The sequence below is a fragment of the Poeciliopsis prolifica genome, unplaced genomic scaffold, assembly GCF_027474105.1.
Source record: "Poeciliopsis prolifica strain line A6 unplaced genomic scaffold, Auburn_PproV2 SCAFFOLD006, whole genome shotgun sequence".
NCBI classification, from domain to species: Eukaryota; Metazoa; Chordata; class Actinopteri; order Cyprinodontiformes; family Poeciliidae; genus Poeciliopsis; species Poeciliopsis prolifica.
In genome coordinates, this window is record NW_026562381.1 from 18,685,754 (window position 1) to 18,704,519 (window position 18,766).

The window sequence follows — 18,766 nt, forward strand, 5'->3', positions numbered from 1 at the left end:
CACATTTTTATTGAAGAACCTGGACCAGATGTTCTTGGCCTGGTTCTGTTGAACGCTTGGGGTTCGACGAGTCGGTCTCGGGTTCTGCGGAGGTAAAGTCCGCTGCTGACCTTAGGTCAGGTCTGGGTCAGTGCAGCGGGGAATTTCATGTCATAGTTGTACGCCATGTTTCTTTCTTAATATATTAATCCATCCTAAATGTATCGGGCAAAAAAAGAAGAGCAGGAACGGAGTGAGAGGAGCTTGTCTCCAGAAGTCACACTGATTCGCAGGAATGTCATTTATTCTGGCCCCAAAAAAGCATTTTGTGGATTCAAAATTACAAAAAGCTTATTAAATTGAAAATAAAAATAATGAAGTTATTACACTATTTTAAATTCTTCAAAAAATCCAAATTTATTTTTAATTCGTAAAATAATAAAAAATATTTTGGGGAGCTGAATTTCTTTCATTGGCTGAAATATTTTTTAGGGGCCAGAATAAAGTAATATTGTAATCTGCTGTGTTGGTTTTGTTCGCTGAGCAAGGCGATGATCATGCACAGCTCATTTTGTGCATCAGTAAAAAAGTATATACCTATGTCTTGAATTTGGAAGAAAAATCATATTTTATTTATCACCAGAGAAGTGATAAATAAAACTGGTGGGTTAAGAACCACTGATAAAGACTAAACCCCTAAAGTACTTGAGTTCATGAAAAGTTTCTCCAAAGCTTCAGGATTCAACCTGATGGTGAATCATGGCTGATCTGACAGAAATCCTCAGTTAAGATGTTAAACTCAGTGAAACTCAGGGAATAAAATGCAGTGAAATGAGATCTGACCCTGTTTGACCCGATGCATTTACCCACATTATTCTATGGCCATGCCTAACAAATACATTTGATTTCATCTGGGGAAATTAAAGTGCACTACTTAAAGAAAGCGAATATGGTGAAAGACTGTAAAGATGGAGGTTCACAGGCCATGGACTTTGATTGTGTAAATGTGCTCTTAAAGGTAAACTGGTTGAAATCCTTTCTAGTGAATGGAATCAGTGTCTGGTTCTGTCTCCCCAGAGGTTTGTTTAGAAAAATGGATGCATAGATTTTGTTCTTAGATGAGACTTCCTGTCACTTATCTGCCTTTAACCAGCAGGTTTTGTTGTGTTGGAAACTTATGAACATGAATAATTTTACTCCTCTCCAAACTCCATCTGGAGCAACAGAGACGAGCTGCAGGAATGATTCTGTTCGGATCGAAGGATGGAAAAAGGTTCCTGTCCATTAGACATTTTAAACGATAATGGAGATTGGTTGAGGAACTTTGCTTCTAATCTGGACCGCCCGCACTCAGTTTAACAGTGATGACCTCTGACCCCCTGCAGTCAAACATCTGGTTCAGAGGTCAATAAGTGGAGAACTGCTGACCTTAAATATCCTCTGGGTCCTAAAGAAGTTCAATTTAAAATCCTCAGTTACGTTTTTCCATCCAGCGAACTTTCACCACAAAGATTCAACTTTGACCCCAACAACTGGACTTTTTGAAGCAACAGACCAACTGGAACATTTTGGGGAAACTTTCAGCTGAACTCTTCCTCCTTCACCTCTTGAAAAAAATATTTGGACCAAAAGAACCGACCCGGTACTGAACCAGAACCACCTGCTGATCCTGCAAATGTGGAAATGGGAAAACTTTAAAACCCTCCAGAGCCTTAAACCTGATGGAGAACAAGCATCTGGATCTATTTCAGAGCCAGTTCTTCTGTCTTTTGTTTGTTTTTCTTTCCTCTGTTTAATTGAATTTATTTATATTTGTAACTATTTGTTCTTATTCTTTCAGCCTGGAAGATTTGACTTGTTCTTGTACATAAACGCCACATGATTCTGTCCAAAATGTTTCATGAAAACACAAACAGTAGATGATGGAGGGGTTCTCCAGGTTCTGGTCCAGGTTCTGGTCCAGGTTCTGGTCCAAACCAGAACCAATCAGAAATGTCTGCTCCATGTTTTCACACAGAATAAATCTGTGGATCATCTGGATCCAGGAGACTGACCTCTGACCTCTGGAGGACATGAGCAGCTCGGTGAGTCAGTTGGGTCTGCAGTCACCTGATCAGCTCATCAATGGCTCTTATTGATCGCTCTGCAGACTGTCCTCTGAGGACGTCTGAGTGGCTGCACCTGTCCAGGTGAAGAAGGCTCCGCCCCCTGCTGACATCACGTCCTGCGTTTCAGGCTCAGAGGAAGCAGCGGCCCCTGGAAGCTCTTTGGTCTCCAGAACCAGAACCAAGACCGGCAGAGCGGCCAGCAGTCGGACCCGCAGGGCAGCCGGCGCCGGAGACCCCGCCCCCCCCACGGAGCCCATCGACGTGATGGACGGCGCCGAGGACGGTCGGTGTAGAACCCGAACGGACCTGGAGCCGATCCAGAACCTGTGGTTCTGCAGAACCACAGGTCCGGCTCACGTGGCTCTGCTGTGTCCAGGTGTGGAGGAGGTGGTGGACCTCACCTGCGAGGGATCAGAGTCCGCTGTGGTCGACCTGACGACCAACAACGAGTCTGTGCTGGTAAACAAGCAACCGACCAACAGGAAGCTGCTTCTCACACACACATAACTCTGCTTCTCTCTCTCCTGCCCCCAGCTGGTGGATGAAGGTAAAACCTGGATCTGCTCTCTTGACCTCACATTGGACCAGTACCGGACCAGTAACAGACATTCTTGGTTCTTCCATCAGGGCCTCCAGGTGAGAGCTATGTTCTCAGCAGTGATGAAGATGAAGATGCGCCCACTGTCATTCAAGCTGCCATCAGCTCTACTGCACACACATCCAGGTATTACACCGATCCCTGCCGATAAACCTCCAGGCATTACACCGATCCCTGCCGATAAACCTCCAGGCATTACACCGATCCCTGCCGATAAACCTCCAGGCATTACACGGATCCCTGCCAATAAACCTCCAGGCATTAGACGGATCCCTGCCGATAAACCTCCAGGCATCTGGGATCGGTGTAATGCTGTCTGGATTTTTCTCCATCCATCCATTTTTTCCCCACCTTTATCCTGTTGGGGTTGCTTGCAAGACATTTCAGGTGAGAGACGGGTCACCTCCAGGAGTTAGACAGCTCCAGTCTGACATCAGTAACTTGTTGCTGATTGGACACCAGAACCAGAACCTTTCAGGCTGTGTCTGTTGCAGGTTGACAGGTCTCATCAGCTGTCCCATCTGTCTGGACCTGTACTCCGAGGTGAGATTTCCTCGCTGGTGGAGCCGGATCAGAACCAGAGCTTTGCTGTCCAACCCCGGTCGGTCCTACGTTCTGATTGGCTCTTGTTTTCCTCACAGATTGTAGAGAGCGGGCGATTGGTCGTTTCCACTAAGTGTGGCCACGTGTTCTGCAGCCAGTGTCTGAGGGACGCTCTGACATCATCACACACCTGCCCCACCTGCAGGAAGCGGCTCACCTCACGCCAGTACCACCCTCTTTACATCTGACACCTGGTGACATCATCCGCGGACTGAGCTGCTATTGGCTGTCCTCAGTGACGCCATCATCAACATTAATCAGCTGCGGTTAGGTTTAAATATGGCGGATTGAATGATGATTTCCTATTAAATAAATATTATGGAGTAACAACGGCTGCTTGAGTGATTGGTCAGATCACATCAGGTCCCGCCCATCAGCTTTCCATTGGTTTGGTTTCTAAAATTCATTCTTATAAAATAAGCAGTACCGCAGACTGTCCAGCAGGGGGCGTGGTGTGGCTCCGGTGAGTCCTGCTGCTGCTGTTTGAAGGTTCTGGTTCTGGTTCAGTCATTTTATCTGTAATTTTAACTTTTATCTGTCAGCTTTTTGAATAAAATTTGTTCTCAAATTATTTAATTTCCTCCAAAGTTTATTTTTACTTGCTATTTGGACCCTGGGAGCAGCAGAACCAATCAGCTCCATAAATCTGGAATTACCTCGTCACAACAGAACCAGTCTGATGGAAACGACTGTTCTGTTCAGAAAAAGTTTCTACCTGCCTCCCTAAACATTTCTGAAGGAGTTCCTCAGGGTTCAGTCGTTGGGCCTCTGCTGTTTAATCATTTATATGATTATCATTTCTATGCTGACGACGCCGTTCTGTCTGCATTCAACGCGACTTTATTTCAATTCTAAACTCACTCAGGTGTTAAATCAGAACTATGTTTACTCTGCGGTACAGAAATCAAAATTGAAGCTTTTTTTTAGAATCAAATCCAGTTTATCTTTCAAAGCAAAATAAAATCTCTTGGTTATTGCTGATCAGCTGAAGGTTGACGACCTGAAAACTTGTTCCGGATCAGATCTGGATCTTCAGTTTTCCTGCTGAGTCATGATCCATCCCGTGACGCTGACTCATCACCTCACCACTTCCTGCTTTGGGAGATAAAACTTTATTAACATTGAGAAACAAACAGCAAACCAGAAGCTTCTGGATCCTCCACAGAACCCTGAGCCAGAATGTGGTTCTGGTCGGACCGGTTCTGTTCTGTGGTGACGGTGGATCACCTGAACGATTCCTAAAATAAACACAAACATACGACAAAGATGACTGAAGTCACTGACATGTTTGATTTCATTGTTTTATTTCTGATCTGTTTGCTTCATTGTTTTGCTTATAACACGGATTTTGCCAAAACATTCATGACAATAAATAAATGAAAACATGTCGGTTTGGGAGTATATTATATTTCTGCTGTAACTTCATTTAATACGTCAATGTTTTCCATTAAATCTCTTTTTTTGTCTTTTTCTTGACAGTCATTTCATATAAGGTCAGAATTTGTTCAGTTTTGACTTTGATTCTTTGAGAAAAATATATTATTTATGTGCATAGAACTTTGTTATAGTGGTGTAATGCACTTATAAGTTTTAGTATTTTGTAATAATACCAGTAATAAACTTGTGTAAATGTATATTTATCATAAAGCTTCTGGTGACATCATGGATCATAAACCTGTTTCTATGCAGAACAATCTATTAACCCTTATTGCTATTAATAACTGTAACTGCTTATCCAGGTATGTTTCAGGTGTTAAAAGGTGTTTTGTCTTTGTACTTCAACAACCTGATGACGTAGCGCGTCGTCACCGTGACTCGGGTGTTTCTGGCCGGCCGGTCACGCGGCTCGCCGGAAAGTCCCGCGCGGACTCACCGCGCAGCCTGCGGTCGGTCAGGCGGGACTCCGAGCGGCCAATGGGAGCCCGCATGCGCCAGGCAGCGGTGACGTCGGAGGCGGAAGTAAACATAAAAGGCCGGAGATTTCAAGCTGCGTCACAAACTTTCAGACTTTGTAGAGTTCGTGTTCGGATCCGCTCGGCCCGTCTCTCTCTCTCGCTCTCTCTCTCTCGGTTCGGTTCGGTTCGGTTCCGGTCGGGATGTCGGTCACAGTGAAGGCCTACCTGCTGGGGAAGGACGAGCAGGTGAAGGAGATCCGGCGGTTCGCGGTGGACCAGGAGGTTTCCTGCAGCTTCGAGTTCCTGAGCCGGAAGGTGGCGGCGGTTTTCTCCAACCTGAGCGGCTCCACCTGCTGCCTCTTCTACAAAGGTGAGCGTCACGTGACCTGTACACGTCGCGATGCAGCGTGGTTTAACTGTTTTAATGAGAAGAGTTCAGAGGTCAGCCTCAGGCCCGGTGCTCACTGGCAGCTGGAGCTCCCAGGTGTTTCCAGGTGATTTGGTTTCAGAGTAAAACCGAACCCAGTTGTTCTGGTCCGACCTGTAAACTGTCAGGTCACGTGACCTTGTTTGATATTTCTGCCACGCCCCTCAGCTGATCCACCTGTCATATCTGCTCTGGGTGTAAACAAACGCCTCATCACCATGGAGACCGTCTCCTTTAATGTGCTGACAGCTCATTGGTCGATTCCTCTGCATCTCCAAATGGACTCAGCTGCTATAGTTACCTGGTTCTGGTCCGCTCCCTCTGTCCGAGTCGGCTCGGAACCAGAACCGGGCCAGCCGGTCAGGTTCTGTTCGGGACGTTTTAACAAATCAGGTTCTGGTTCCAATCACCTGGCCTCCCTGTCTGAAGCTGTAGTGGGTGTGGCCACAGAATGCTGCTCTGATTGGCTCCTGATGATGATGTCATGGTGTTTCAGATGAAGATGGAGACCTGGTGGCGTTCTCCTCCGACGACGAGCTGATGATGGGGCTGAGCTTCATGAAGGACGCGACGTTCCGCCTCTACATCAGAGGTAGGTGGGGGAGGGGGAGCAGTGTTACACTGTGTGTGTTACACTGTGTGTGTTACACTGTGTGTGTTACACTGTGTGTGTTACACTGTGTGTGTGTCACAGTGTGTGTGTGTTACACTGTGTGTTACACTGTGTGTGTTACAGTGTGTGTGTGTCACAGTGTGTGTGTGTTACAGTGTGTGTTACAGTGTGTGTGTGTGTTACACTGTCACTGTGTGTGTTAGTGTGTGTTACACTGTGTGTGTTACACTGTGTGTGTTACACTGTGTGTGTTAGTGTGTGTTACAGTGTTACAGTGTGTGTTAGTGTGTGTTACACTGTGTGTGTTACAGTGTGTGTTAGTGTGTTACACTGTGTGTGTTACAGTGTGTGTTAGTGTGTGTTACACTGTGTGTGTTACACTGTGTGTGTGTTACACTGTGTGTGTGTTACAGTGTGTGTGTTACAGTGTGTGTGTTACACTGTCACTGTGTGTGTTAGTGTGTGTTACACTGTGTGTGTTACAGTGTGTGTTAGTGTGTGTTACACTGTGTGTGTTACAGTGTGTGTTAGTGTGTGTTACATTGTGTGTGTGTTACACTGTGTGTGTTACACTGTGTGTGTTACAGTGTGTGTGTGTTACAGTGTGTGTTACAGTGTGTGTGTGTTACACTGTGTGTGTTACACTGTGTGTGTGTCACAGTGTGTGTGTGTTACAGTGTGTGTTACAGTGTGTGTGTGTTACACTGTCACTGTGTGTGTTAGTGTGTGTTACACTGTGTGTGTTACACTGTCACTGTGTGTGTTAGTGTGTGTTACACTGTGTGTGTTACACTGTCACTGTGTGTGTTAGTGTGTGTTACACTGTGTGTGTTACACTGTGTGTGTTAGTGTGTGTTACAGTGTGTGTGTGTTACACTGTGTGTTACAGTGTGTGTGTTACAGTGTGTGTTACAGTGTGTGTGTGTTACACTGTGTGTTACAGTGTGTGTTGGTGTGTGTTACACTGTGTGTGTGTTACACTGTGTGTGTGTTACAGTGTGTGTGTTACAGTGTGTGTGTGTTACACTGTCACTGTGTGTGTTAGTGTGTGTTACACTGTGTGTGTTACAGTGTGTGTTAGTGTGTGTTACACTGTGTGTGTTACAGTGTGTGTTAGTGTGTGTTACATTGTGTGTGTGTTACACTGTGTGTGTTACACTGTGTGTGTGTTACAGTGTGTGTGTGTTACAGTGTGTGTTACAGTGTGTGTGTGTTACACTGTGTGTGTTACACTGTGTGTGTGTCACAGTGTGTGTGTGTTACAGTGTGTGTTACAGTGTGTGTGTGTTACACTGTCACTGTGTGTGTTAGTGTGTGTTACACTGTGTGTGTTACACTGTCACTGTGTGTGTTAGTGTGTGTTACACTGTGTGTGTTACACTGTGTGTGTTAGTGTGTGTTACAGTGTGTGTGTTACACTGTGTGTTACAGTGTGTGTGTTACAGTGTGTGTGTGTTACACTGTGTGTTACAGTGTGTGTTGGTGTGTGTTACACTGTGTGTGTGTTACACTGTGTGTGTGTTACAGTGTGTGTGTGTTACACTGTGTGTGTGTTACAGTGTGTGTTGGTGTGTGTTACACTGTGTGTGTGTTACAGTGTGTGTTACAGTGTGTGTGTGTTACAGTGTGTGTGTGTTACACTGTGTGTGTGTTACAGTGTGTGTGTGTTACAGTGTGTGTTACACTGTGTGTGTGTTACACTGTGTGTGTTACACTGTGTGTGTGTCACAGTGTGTGTGTGTTACAGTGTGTGTGTGTTACAGTGTGTGTGTGTTACACTGTGTGTGTTACACTGTGTGTGTGTTACAGTGTGTGTGTGTTACAGTGTGTGTTACACTGTGTGTGTGTTACACTGTGTGTGTTACACTGTGTGTGTGTCACAGTGTGTGTGTGTTACAGTGTGTGTTACAGTGTGTGTGTGTTACACTGTGTGTGTGTCACAGTGTGTGTGTGTTACACTGTGTGTGTTACACTGTGTGTGTTACACTGTGTGTGTTACACTGTGTGTGTTACAGTGTGTGTATGATGATGATGCTGCATCCATTTCAACAGTTTTTTTGAATCCACAGAGAGGAAGGAACACCGTCGGACTCCCTCTTCATGCCTTCCCCCCTTTCACCTTCGGCCCCCCCCCTCCTCATCATGGCCCGCCCACATGGCCCCGCCCCCCGCTGTCCACCCTAACGTGACTTGTGACGGCTGCGAAGGCGCTGTGGTGGGAACACGCTTCAAATGCTCAGTGTGTCCAGATTACGACCTTTGCTCCGCCTGCCAGTCTCAGGGAAGCACACTGAGCATGCTCTGTTGCCCATCTGGCACCCTCTACAGGTGAGGCTTGGGACTGCAGGGGCATGACTGATGCAAACTGGAACAACTTCACAATGAGTAAAACCAGTAGCAAGTATGAAACAATGTGAACACTATGTCCTCCAGACCCCTAGGGGGAGTCAACCAGCACCCTGCAGGGAACCAGAAGCTCAGTAAACACTTTATGTGAGCGCCAATTATTAATATGTAGCAGAACATATTTATTTATGTTAGTTAACAATCATTTCACATTCTTAGTGAATAATTGAATTAATTTTGATTATAATTCAGTAAGAAATTGCATGTTGAAACTCATGGGACGGTAAGGTATCTACTCCATTAGACAAAAACAAATTTTATTCTTATAATAAACAGGAATAAATTTACTTTAGCATCTTTTTATTAGAAAATAGTCTAGACTTTTTTTTACACCTTTTCTGTATTTTGTTATGTTTATTCTATTTATATGATTACAGTGAACTAAAAGAACAGACATAATGTTTCTGGAACATTCATCTTTTCTCAAAAACTGCAGCAGACGCCCCCTAGTGGTCTGGAGGCAACATTTCATGTTTGCCGTTTTTGCTACTTTTCCTATGGTTTGTTGATCATGCGTTGGTTCACTGCTCGCTCCTGATTGGCTGCCTGATGGGCTCCACCCACAATGGGTCCGAGCCAATCAGAAGAGCTGCTGTTGTAACAGGAAGTGGTTGTTTTGGCTCCGCCTACAGCACTGGTTTCCTCGGGGGAAGTGGATGAAGAGGATGCGACACTGTGGAATATGGAACCAGAACCAGAACCGGAGCAGAACCAGAACCAGGACCAGGAGCAGGCTGGGGCTGCCAAACCTGCAGCAGAAAGCAGCGCCCCCTCTGGTGAGTTATATCAGGACAGAAATCTGTTGGAGCTGAAGGTTCAGTCAGCTGACTGACTTCTGACCTCTGTGCAGCCTCCCAGGCCAGCGTGGACTTCCTGAAGAACATCGGCGAGGGCGTGGCCGCCATGCTGAGCCCGCTGGGTGCGTGATGTCACAACATGTGCAGGGCCTCCTGCTGAACAGGAAGTGATGTCATCTCCCTCTGCAGGCATCGACGTGGACATCGACGTGGAGCACGAAGGTCAGAAGACCAAGGTGACCCCGCCCACTCAGAGCGCCACAGGGCCAAGTGACATCGAGATGAACGAAGAGGGCGGAGCCAGCAAGGAGGACTGCGTCAACCAGGGGTCAAAGGTCAGTCAGCAGCTTTACAAACCCTGGAACCGATCAGGGATCAATGAGACTCTGATCAGAACTCCTGGCTGCAGGTGAGCCGGGACTCTGACGAGGAGTGGACTCACCTGAGCTCCAAGGAGGTGGACCCGTCCACAGGTGAGCTGCAGTCGCTGCAGCCAGAGGGCCGGGCGCCGCCGGAGCCCGGGGCCCGCAGCAGGGCCCCACCGGCCTGCGGGAGGCCGCGCTCTACCCACACCTGCCTCAAGGTGAGCAGCACACTCGGTCTCTCTGGTTGCCATTACCACGGCTGTCGCTAAGCTCCGCCCACTTCCTTCCAGAAGCCGACCCGCGTCTGGTGGAGTCGCTGGCGGCCATGTTGTCCATGGGCTTCAGCGACGAAGGCGGCTGGCTGACTCACCTGCTGCAGGCCAAGAACGGAGACATCGGCGCCGCGCTCGACGCCATCCAGTACGCCAAGCAGCCCCGCCCACACCAGTGACATCATCTCAGCAGCGGGTTCCTGTAGCCTTTTAGCATGTAATCAGTAGCTTCAGTCTGAGCTTTATAATCAATAGGTTTATTTGTTCCTTGGTTTCTGATCAATAAAAACCTGAAATGATGCCAGAACCTGTTTGAGTCTCTGATGTAAACAACAACAGTCATAAACGAAAAGAATCGAAGCTAAAATGTGAGAAAATCCTCATCAAAGTTGAAGTCTTCGCCGCTGTCAAACATGGAGGACACAGGAAGTTGGGGGTGGGGCTTGGCTGCTGCAGTGTCTACTGGTTGACTGATAACAGGAAGCTCCGCCCCCCTGCAGTCAGCACTGAGGAACGGACCCCGCCTGGAGCCGGAGCCGCTGGGCGCTGCTGCTGAGGTCACAGATGATGTCACTGCTGTCTGTTTCAGCTGCACAGAAGAAGAGAAGATGAATGTGAAGGTTTTTGGTTCCAATAAAGCAGGGGTCAAACTCCAGTCCCGGAGGGCCCCTGGCTGACCTTTGACCTTTGGAACATTCAGGCTGATCTGAGCATGAAGCCGTTTGGCTCCAGGTTTTTCTACCTGCTTCATCCAAAACCAAATGAAGCAAACGTCACAGCAGCAGCCAATCAGAGCAGAGAGGTGAGTCACGTGACATTAAAGTTTCGCCTCTCTGTTTACAAATCGGACCGGAGGGTTTCAGTCGCCCCCTGCTGGATATTTGTGGAACTGATTGTTAACCTGCTTTGATGTCATAGCAACATGAGCAGCTCCAGACAGGAAGTGCTGCTCAGGTGTGTTACCTTAACAGGTGGGCAGCCTTCCCCTCTTCTTCCTCCTCCCAGCTCCTCTGGTCTGTGTCTCTTCCTGGAACACAGATCAGCAGATTATTGATTATTGATCCGTTATATCTCTCTGACCTGGTCTGCTGGTTTGGAACCAGTAGACCAGAGACACATTAAACTCAGTCACCTGCCAGTGATTTGGTTGCCCTCCAATCCTTCCTCTTCCTCCTCTTCCTCAGGTGTGTCTAGATATTTGCTCCAACGACTCACCTGAGCAGGTCTCACCTGAGCAGGTCTCACCTGCAGCCAGACACACGCAGCTCAGAGCCTCCAGCTGTCCTGGTTTAGCGACAGCACTGGGTCTCACCTGGTCACCTGGACGCTGCTCCTCCTCCTGCTGCTCACTGTGAATGAAGCACAAGGAGGGAGAACACCTGAGCTCAGGTGGTTCCATAAACCAATCAGACAAAATGCAGCAGGTTATTCAATATTTCAGCAAAATCTTTAACCTAACTTGGCACAAATGTTTCCAGAGAAACATCAGCACTGCTAACCAAAAGTTAGTTTCACTCGCTGCTAATTGACTAAACAACGTTACACTGAACTGCTAACACAATAAAACATTAGCAGAAGCTAACGCTAACCATTTTTACGTCTGCGACTCGCCAGCAGCTTGTTGAGAAGAAGAGGAAAACATAAAGTTCCTCCAGATGGGAGACATTTTGGCGAAATGGCTGAAACCAGTCTTCCCAGTGTTCCTAGTCTTCCCAGTGTTCCTAGTCTTCCCAGTGTTCCTAGTGTTCCCAGTGTTCCTAGTGTTCCCAGTGTTCCTAGTGTTCCCAGTATTCCCAGTGTTCCTAGTGTTCCCAGTGTTCCCAGTGTTCCTAGTGTTCCCAGTGTTCCCGGTGTTCCTAGTGTTCCCAGTGTTCCTAGTGTTCCCAGTGTTCCTAGTGTTCCCAGTATTCCCAGTGTTCCTAGTGTTCCCAGTGTTCCCAGTGTTCCTAGTGTTCCCAGTGTTCCCGGTGTTCCTAGTGTTCCCGGTGTTCCTAGTGTTCCTAGTCTTCCCAGTGTTCCCAGTGTTCCTAGTGTTCCTAGTGTTCCCAGTATTCCCAGTGTTCCTAGTCTTCCCAGTGTTCCTAGTGTTCCTAGTCTTCCCGGTGTTCCTAGTGTCCCCAGTGTTCCCAGTGTTCCTAGTGTCCCCAGTGTTCCTAGTGTTCCTAGTCTTCCCAGTGTTCCTAGTGTTCCCAGTGTTCCTAGTGTTCCCAGTGTTCCTAGTGTTCCTAGTGTTCCCAGTATTCCCAGTGTTCCTAGTGTTCCCAGTGTTCCCGGTGTTCCTAGTGTTCCCAGTGTTCCCGGTGTTCCTAGTGTTCCTAGTCTTCCCAGTGTTCCCAGTGTTCCTAGTGTTCCTAGTGTTCCCAGTATTCCCAGTGTTCCTAGTCTTCCCAGTGTTCCTAGTGTTCCTAGTCTTCCCGGTGTTCCTAGTGTCCCCAGTGTTCCCAGTGTTCCTAGTGTCCCCAGTGTTCCTAGTGTTCCCAGTGTTCCTAGTGTTGCCAGTGTTCCTAGTGTTCCTAGTGTTCCCAGTGTTACTAGTCTTCCCAGTGTTCCCGGTGTTCCCAGTGTTCCTAGTCTTCCCAGTGTTCCCGGTGTTCCTAGTGTCCCCAGTGTTCCCAATGTTCCTAGTGTTCCCGGTGTTCCTAGTGTCCCCAGTGTTCCTAGTGTTCCCAGTGTTCCTAGTGTTCCCAGTGTTCCTAGTGTTCCCTGTGTTCCCAGTGTTCCTAGTGTTCCTAGTGTTTCCAGTGTTCCTAGTCTTCCCAGTGTTCCCGGTGTTCCTAGTGTTCCCAGTGTTCCTAGTCTTCCCAGTGTTCCTAGTGTTCCCAGTGTTCCTAGTGTTCCCAGTGTTCCTAGTGTTCCCAGTGTTCCTAGTGTTCCCAGTGTTCCTAGTCTTCCCAGTGTTCCTAGTGTTCCCAGTGTTCCTAGTCTTCCCAGTGTTCCCGGTGTTCCTAGTGTTCCCAGTGTTCCCAGTGTTCCTAGTGTTCCTAGTGTTCCCAGTGTTCCCAGTGTTCCTAGTGTCCCCAGTGTTCCCAGTGTTCATAGTCTTCCCAGTGTTCCTAGTGTTCCCAGTGTTCCTAGTGTCCCCAGTGTTCCTAGTGTTCCCAGGGTTCCTAGTGTTCCCGGTGTTCCCAGTGTTCCTAGTGTTCCCTGTGTTCCCAGTGTTCCTAGTGTTCCCGGTGTTCCCTGTGTTCCCAGTGTTCCTAGTGTTCCCTGTGTTCCTAGTGTTCCCGGTGATCCCAGTGTTCCTAGTGTTCCCGGTGATCCCAGTGTTCCTAGTGTTCCCGGTGATCCCAGTGTTCCTAGTGTTCCCAGTGATCCTAGTGTTCCCAGTCTTCCCGGTGTTCCCAGTGTTCCTATGGTTCCCGGTGTTCCCTGTGTTCCTAGTGTTCCCGGTGTTCCTAGTGTTCCCTGTGTTCCCGGTGTTCCCAGTGTTCCCTGTGTTCCCAGTGTTCCTAGTGTTCCCAGTGTTCCTAGTGTTCCTAGTGTTCCCTGTGTTCCTAGTGTTCCTAGTGTTCCCAGTGTTCCTAGTTTTCCCGGTGTTCCCAGTGTTCCTAGTGTTCCCAGTATTCCTAGTGTTCCCAGTGTTCCTAGTGTTCCCAGTGTTCCCAGTGTTCCTAGTGTTCCCAGTGTTCCTAGTGTTCCCAGTGTTCCTAGTGTTCCCAGTGTTCCTAGTGTTCCCAGTGTTCCCAGTGTTCCCAGTGTTCCTAGTGTTCCTAGTGTTCCCAGTGTTCCTAGTGTTCCCAGTGTTCCTAGTGTTCCCAGTGTTCCCAGTGTTCCTAGTGTTCCCAGTGTTCCCAGTGTTCCCAGTGTTCCTAGTTCCTAGTGTTCCCAGTGTTCCTAGTGTTCCCAGTGTTCCTAGTGTTCCCAGTGTTCCTAGTGTTCCCAGTGTTCCTAGTGTTCCCAGTGATCCTGGTGTTCCTAGTGTTCCCTGTGTTCCCAGTGTTCCTAGTGTTCCCAGTGTTCCTAGTGTTCCCAGTGTTCCTAGTGTTCCCAGTGTTCCTAGTGTTCCCAGTGTTCCTAGTGTTCCCAGTGTTCCTAGTGTTCCCAGTCTTCCTAGTGTTCCCAGTGTTCCTAGTGTTCCCAGTGTTCCTAGTGTTCCCAGTGTTCCCAGTGTTCCTAGTGTTCCCAGTGTTCCCAGTGTTCCCAGTGTTCCTAGTGTTCCCAGTGATCCTAGTGTTCCTAGTGTTCCCTGTGTTCCTAGTTTTCCCGGTGTTCCCAGTGTTCCTAGTGTTCCCAGTATTCCTAGTGTTCCCAGTGTTCCTAGTGTTCCCAGTGTTCCTAGTGTTCCCAGTGTTCCTAGTGTTCCCAGTGTTCCTAGTGTTCCCAGTGATCCTAGTGTTCCTAGTGTTCCCTGTGTTCCTAGTTTTCCCGGTGTTCCCAGTGTTCCTAGTGTTCCCAGTATTCCTAGTGTTCCCAGTGTTCCTAGTGTTCCCAGTGTTCCCAGTGTTCCTAGTGTTCCCTGTGTTCCTAGTTTTCCCGGTGTTCCCAGTGTTCCTAGTGTTCCTAGTGTTCCTGTGTTCCTAGTTTTCCCGGTGTTCCCAGTGTTCCTAGTGTTCCCAGTATTCCTAGTGTTCCCAGTGTTCCTAGTGTTCCCAGTGTTCCTAGTGTTCCCTGTGTTCCTAGTTTTCCCGGTGTTCCCAGTGTTCCCAGTATTCCTAGTGTTCCCAGTGTTCCTAGTGTTCCCAGTGTTCCCAGTGTTCCTAGTGTTCCCAGTGTTCCCAGTGTTCCTAGTGTTCCCAGTGTTCCCAGTGTTCCTAGTGTTCCCAGTGTTCCTAGTGTTCCTAGTGTTCCCAGTGTTCCCAGTGTTCCTAGTGTTCCCAGTGTTCCTAGTGTTCCCAGTGTTCCCAGTGTTCCCAGTGTTCCTAGTGTTCCCAGTATTCCTAGTGTTCCCAGTGTTCCTAGTGTTCCCAGTGTTCCCAGTGTTCCTAGTGTTCCCAGTGTTCCTAGTGTTCCCAGTGTTCCTAGTGTTCCCAGTGTTCCCAGTGTTCCTAGTGTTCCCAGTGTTCCCAGTGTTCCCAGTGTTCCTAGTGTTCCTAGTGTTCCCAGTGTTCCCAGTGTTCCTAGTGTTCCCAGTGATCCTAGTGTTCCTAGTGTTCCCTGTGTTCCTAGTGTTCCTAGTGTTCCCAGTGTTCCTAGTGTTCCCAGTGTTCCTAGTGTTCCCAGTGTTCCTAGTGTTCCCAGTGTTCCTAGTGTTCCCAGTGTTCCTAGTGTTCCCAGTGTTCCTAGTGTTCCCAGTGTTCCTAGTGTTCCCAGTGTTCCTAGTGTTCCCAGTGTTCCCAGTGTTCCTAGTGTTCCCAGTGTTCCAGTGTTCCTAGTGTTCCTAGTGTTCCCAGTGTTCCTAGTGTTCCCAGTGTTCCTAGTGTTCCCAGTGTTCCTAGTGTTCCCAGTGATCCTAGTGTTCCTAGTGTTCCCTGTGTTCCTAGTGTTCCCAGTGTTCCTAGTGTTCCCAGTGTTCCTAGTGTTCCCAGTGTTCCTAGTGTTCCCAGTGTTCCTAGTGTTCCCAGTGTTCCTAGTGTTCCCAGTGTTCCTAGTGTTCCCAGTGATCCTAGTGTTCCTAGTGTTCCCTGTGTTCCTAGTTTTCCCGGTGTTCCCAGTGTTTCCTAGTGTTCCCGTGTTCCTAGTGTTCCAGTGTTCCTAGTGTTCCCAGTGTTCCTAGTGTTCCCTGTGTTCCTAGTTTTCCCGGTGTTCCCAGTGTTCCTAGTGTTCCTAGTGTTCCCTGTGTTCCTAGTTTTCCCGGTGTTCCCAGTGTTCCTAGTGTTCCCAGTATTCCTAGTGTTCCCAGTGTTCCTAGTGTTCCCAGTGTTCCCAGTGTTCCTAGTGTTCCCAGTGTTCCTAGTGTTCCTAGTGTTCCCAGTGTTCCCAGTGTTCCTAGTGTTCCCAGTGTTCCTAGTGTTCCCAGTGTTCCCAGTGTTCCTAGTGTTCCCAGTGTTCCCAGTGTTCCTAGTGTTCCCAGTGTTCCTAGTGTTTCCCGGTGTTCCTAGTGTTCCCAGTGTTCCCAGTGTTCCTAGTGTTCCCAGTGTTCCTAGTGTTCCCAGTGTTCCTAGTGTTCCCAGTGTTCCTAGTGTTCCCAGTGTTCCCAGTGTTCCTAGTGTTCCCAGTGTTCCCAGTGTTCCCAGTGTTCCTAGTGTTCCTAGTGTTCCCAGTGTTCCCAGTATTCCTAGTGTTCCCAGTGTTCCTAGTGTTCCCAGTGTTCCCAGTGTTCCTAGTGTTCCAGTGTTCCTAGTGTTCCCAGTGTTCCTAGTGTTCCCAGTGTTCCTAGTGTTCCCAGTGTTCCTAGTGTTCCCAGTGATCCTAGTGTTCCTAGTGTTCCCTGTGTTCCTAGTGTTCCTAGTGTTCCCAGTGTTCCTAGTGTTCCCAGTGTTCCTAGTGTTCCCAGTGTTCCTAGTGTTCCCAGTGTTCCTAGTGTTCCCAGTGTTCCTAGTGTTCCCAGTGTTCCTAGTGTTCCCAGTGATCCTAGTGTTCCTAGTGTTCCTGTGTTCCTAGTTTTCCCGGTGTTCCCAGTGTTCCTAGTGTTCCCAGTATTCCTAGTGTTCCCAGTGTTCCTAGTGTTCCCAGTGTTCCAGTGTTCCTAGTGTTCCTGTGTTCCTAGTTTTCCCGGTGTTCCCAGTGTTCCTAGTGTTCCCTGTGTTCCTAGTTTTCCCGGTGTTCCCAGTGTTCCTAGTGTTCCCAGTATTCCTAGTGTTCCAGTGTTCCTAGTGTTCCCAGTGTTCCTAGTGTTCCCTGTGTTCCTAGTTTTCCCGGTGTTCCCAGTGTTCCCAGTATTCCTAGTGTTCCCAGTGTTCCTAGTGTTCCCAGTGTTCCTAGTGTTCCCAGTGTTCCTAGTGTTCCTAGTGTTCCCAGTGTTCCCAGTGTTCCTAGTGTTCCCAGTGTTCCCAGTGTTCCTAGTGTTCCTAGTGTTCCCATGTTCCAGTGTTCCTAGTGTTCCTAGTGTTCCCAGTGTTCCCAGTTCCCAGTGTTCCTAGTGTTCCTAGTGTTCCCAGTGTTCCTAGTGTTCCCAGTGTTCCCAGTGTTCCTAGTGTTCCCAGTGTTCCTAGTGTTCCCAGTGTTCCTAGTGTTCCCAGTGTTCCCAGTGTTCCTAGTTCCCTGTGTTCCCAGTGTTCCCAGTGTTCCCAGTGAGGAGGACAAATCGCACTGCTGGTTCAGGTAAAGGTGTGTGTTACCATAGCGACCAGGCGTGGGCCTCCTGCTCCTCCATCTTGGTTCCCCTCATGGCGTTCAGCTTCTGGACGTGGCGCCGGCAGTCGGCTCCGGACCCACGGCCGAATTCCTGCCCACCAAAGTTCTGATCAGAGTTCTGGAGAACAGCAGAACTTTAACAGAACCAGAGCAGGAAACAGAACCATCCAACCAAACGTCCTGAAATGGTTCTGGTTCGTCACACTTTGGACCGCTCCAGACAAGCTGCTGTTTTCTGTGGTTCTGCTCTGTAGAACTGCAGCAGAACCTCATGGATTTGGATCAGAACTTGATCAATCAGCATCTGATCTGGATCAGAACAATAAACAGGAAATACGCAGTCGCTATGACAACATGGATTTCCCTGCCCTCCTTCCTGCTTCTCAGCCAATAGGGAAGCAGGTCAATGTGGGCAGGTTGACTCCGCCCCTCCAGCTGGAGGAGCTTTGCTCGTCCAATCAGAAACCCGCACAAGATCCGGTTCCAAACGCAGGGAGAAGTCAGACCTGCAGAAACCGTAGGTCTGACCGCAATGGTTCTGACCCGATACGGTTCTGACCTGGGTTTTGATGCGGGTCTGACCCAGTTCTGACCTTCAGCAGCGACTGCTTCTCTCCACACAGCTTGCAGCTCCATTTCTCGCCTTCTTCACCTGCCAGACAAGAAGCAGGAAAAACTCTCAACTAGGTCCAATCTGGGATCAGAACCAAATTAAACAGAACTTTGAGTTTCCTATGATAATAGTTATAATAATTCCTCATTTGGCTGGAAAATCTCTTTGTTTCCTCAGAACCTTTCGTTCCAACAATAAATTAGATGCAATTTTTACTAAACAAAGAGAAAAAAATGTTTTATTTAATAAAAGAAAGATGTTTCGTTTCCTTATGGGTCTAATTTTTTGCATTTTCTTTTTGTAGAACATGGTTTTAGTTTTTCTCATCAAGGTTTGCTGTCACATCATCTGGACCCACAAAACAAATCCTACGACCCCAGACGGCCCGGGCCCGCACTTTAACTGGACCTTCATCTCCGGTCTGCTGGTTGTTCTGGAGGTTGAATCGCAGATCCAGACTCCTGAACCGGGCTCATATTTTGTTGTTTTCTGAACGACCCTTTGACCGGAAGTCAGACAGCAGCGAACCGGACGCTCACCTGCTGCACCTGGAAGCTTTGGCAGCGGAAAACACCGAACCACGAGGAAGTTCTGGACCATGACCCAACCGGTTCTGGACGGCAGCGCGTTCACTGGCTCCGCGTTTCCGTTGACCCGCGTATGACGTCACAGGGAGCTGACACGACAGGAGCGCCCCCTGCTGGGAGGAGGAGCCTGAAGCCGGAACCATTTCCTGTGAGGTTGTACGGCAGCCGGTGAGGTTTTATTTTCTTTTTGCGTGAAATACGTCATCATCTCATGTTGACCTTCTGCTGTCTGCATGTCCAAACACAGGCGCGCCCCTAGAGGGCGTGCTCTCCCTCTGCTCACATTTTCAACATAAACACCACAGAAGAAGAAGACGCAGGTTTCTCCAG

General features: G+C 48.4%; 1 protein-coding gene and 1 pseudogene across 1 annotated transcript; one reads left to right on the top strand and one right to left on the bottom strand.

Annotated features, from left to right (window-relative positions):
• The first annotated feature begins 5,191 nt into the window (after positions 1 to 5,191).
• Positions 5,192 to 10,363, top strand: LOC129360445 (sequestosome-1-like; annotated as a pseudogene).
• Positions 10,353 to 18,449, bottom strand: LOC129360626 (MRN complex-interacting protein-like). Its single transcript, XM_055030955.1, has 7 exons — positions 18,389 to 18,449; positions 17,830 to 17,888; positions 17,221 to 17,327; positions 11,376 to 11,412; positions 11,196 to 11,308; positions 11,027 to 11,090; positions 10,353 to 10,652 (listed from the first exon to the last, which is right to left on the bottom strand). The coding sequence occupies exons 1-7, from the start codon at positions 18,447 to 18,449 to the stop codon at positions 10,425 to 10,427; spliced, it is 669 nt and encodes a 222-aa protein (XP_054886930.1). The 3' UTR covers positions 10,353 to 10,424.
• Between the last annotated feature and the right edge of the window lie 317 nt (positions 18,450 to 18,766).

Coding starts and splice junctions, on each gene's coding strand:
- LOC129360626 (XM_055030955.1), bottom strand. CDS start 18,449: ATGGTCCAGAACTTCCTCGTGGTTCGGTGTTTTCCGCTGCCAAAGCTT. Junction 17,889..18,388: donor AAAGCTTCCAGGTGCAGCAG/GTGAGCGTCCGG, acceptor CTTGTCTGGCAG/GTGAAGAAGGCGAGAAATGG. Junction 11,091..11,195: donor GGCAACCAAATCACTGGCAG/GTGACTGAGTTT, acceptor TCTGTGTTCCAG/GAAGAGACACAGACCAGAGG.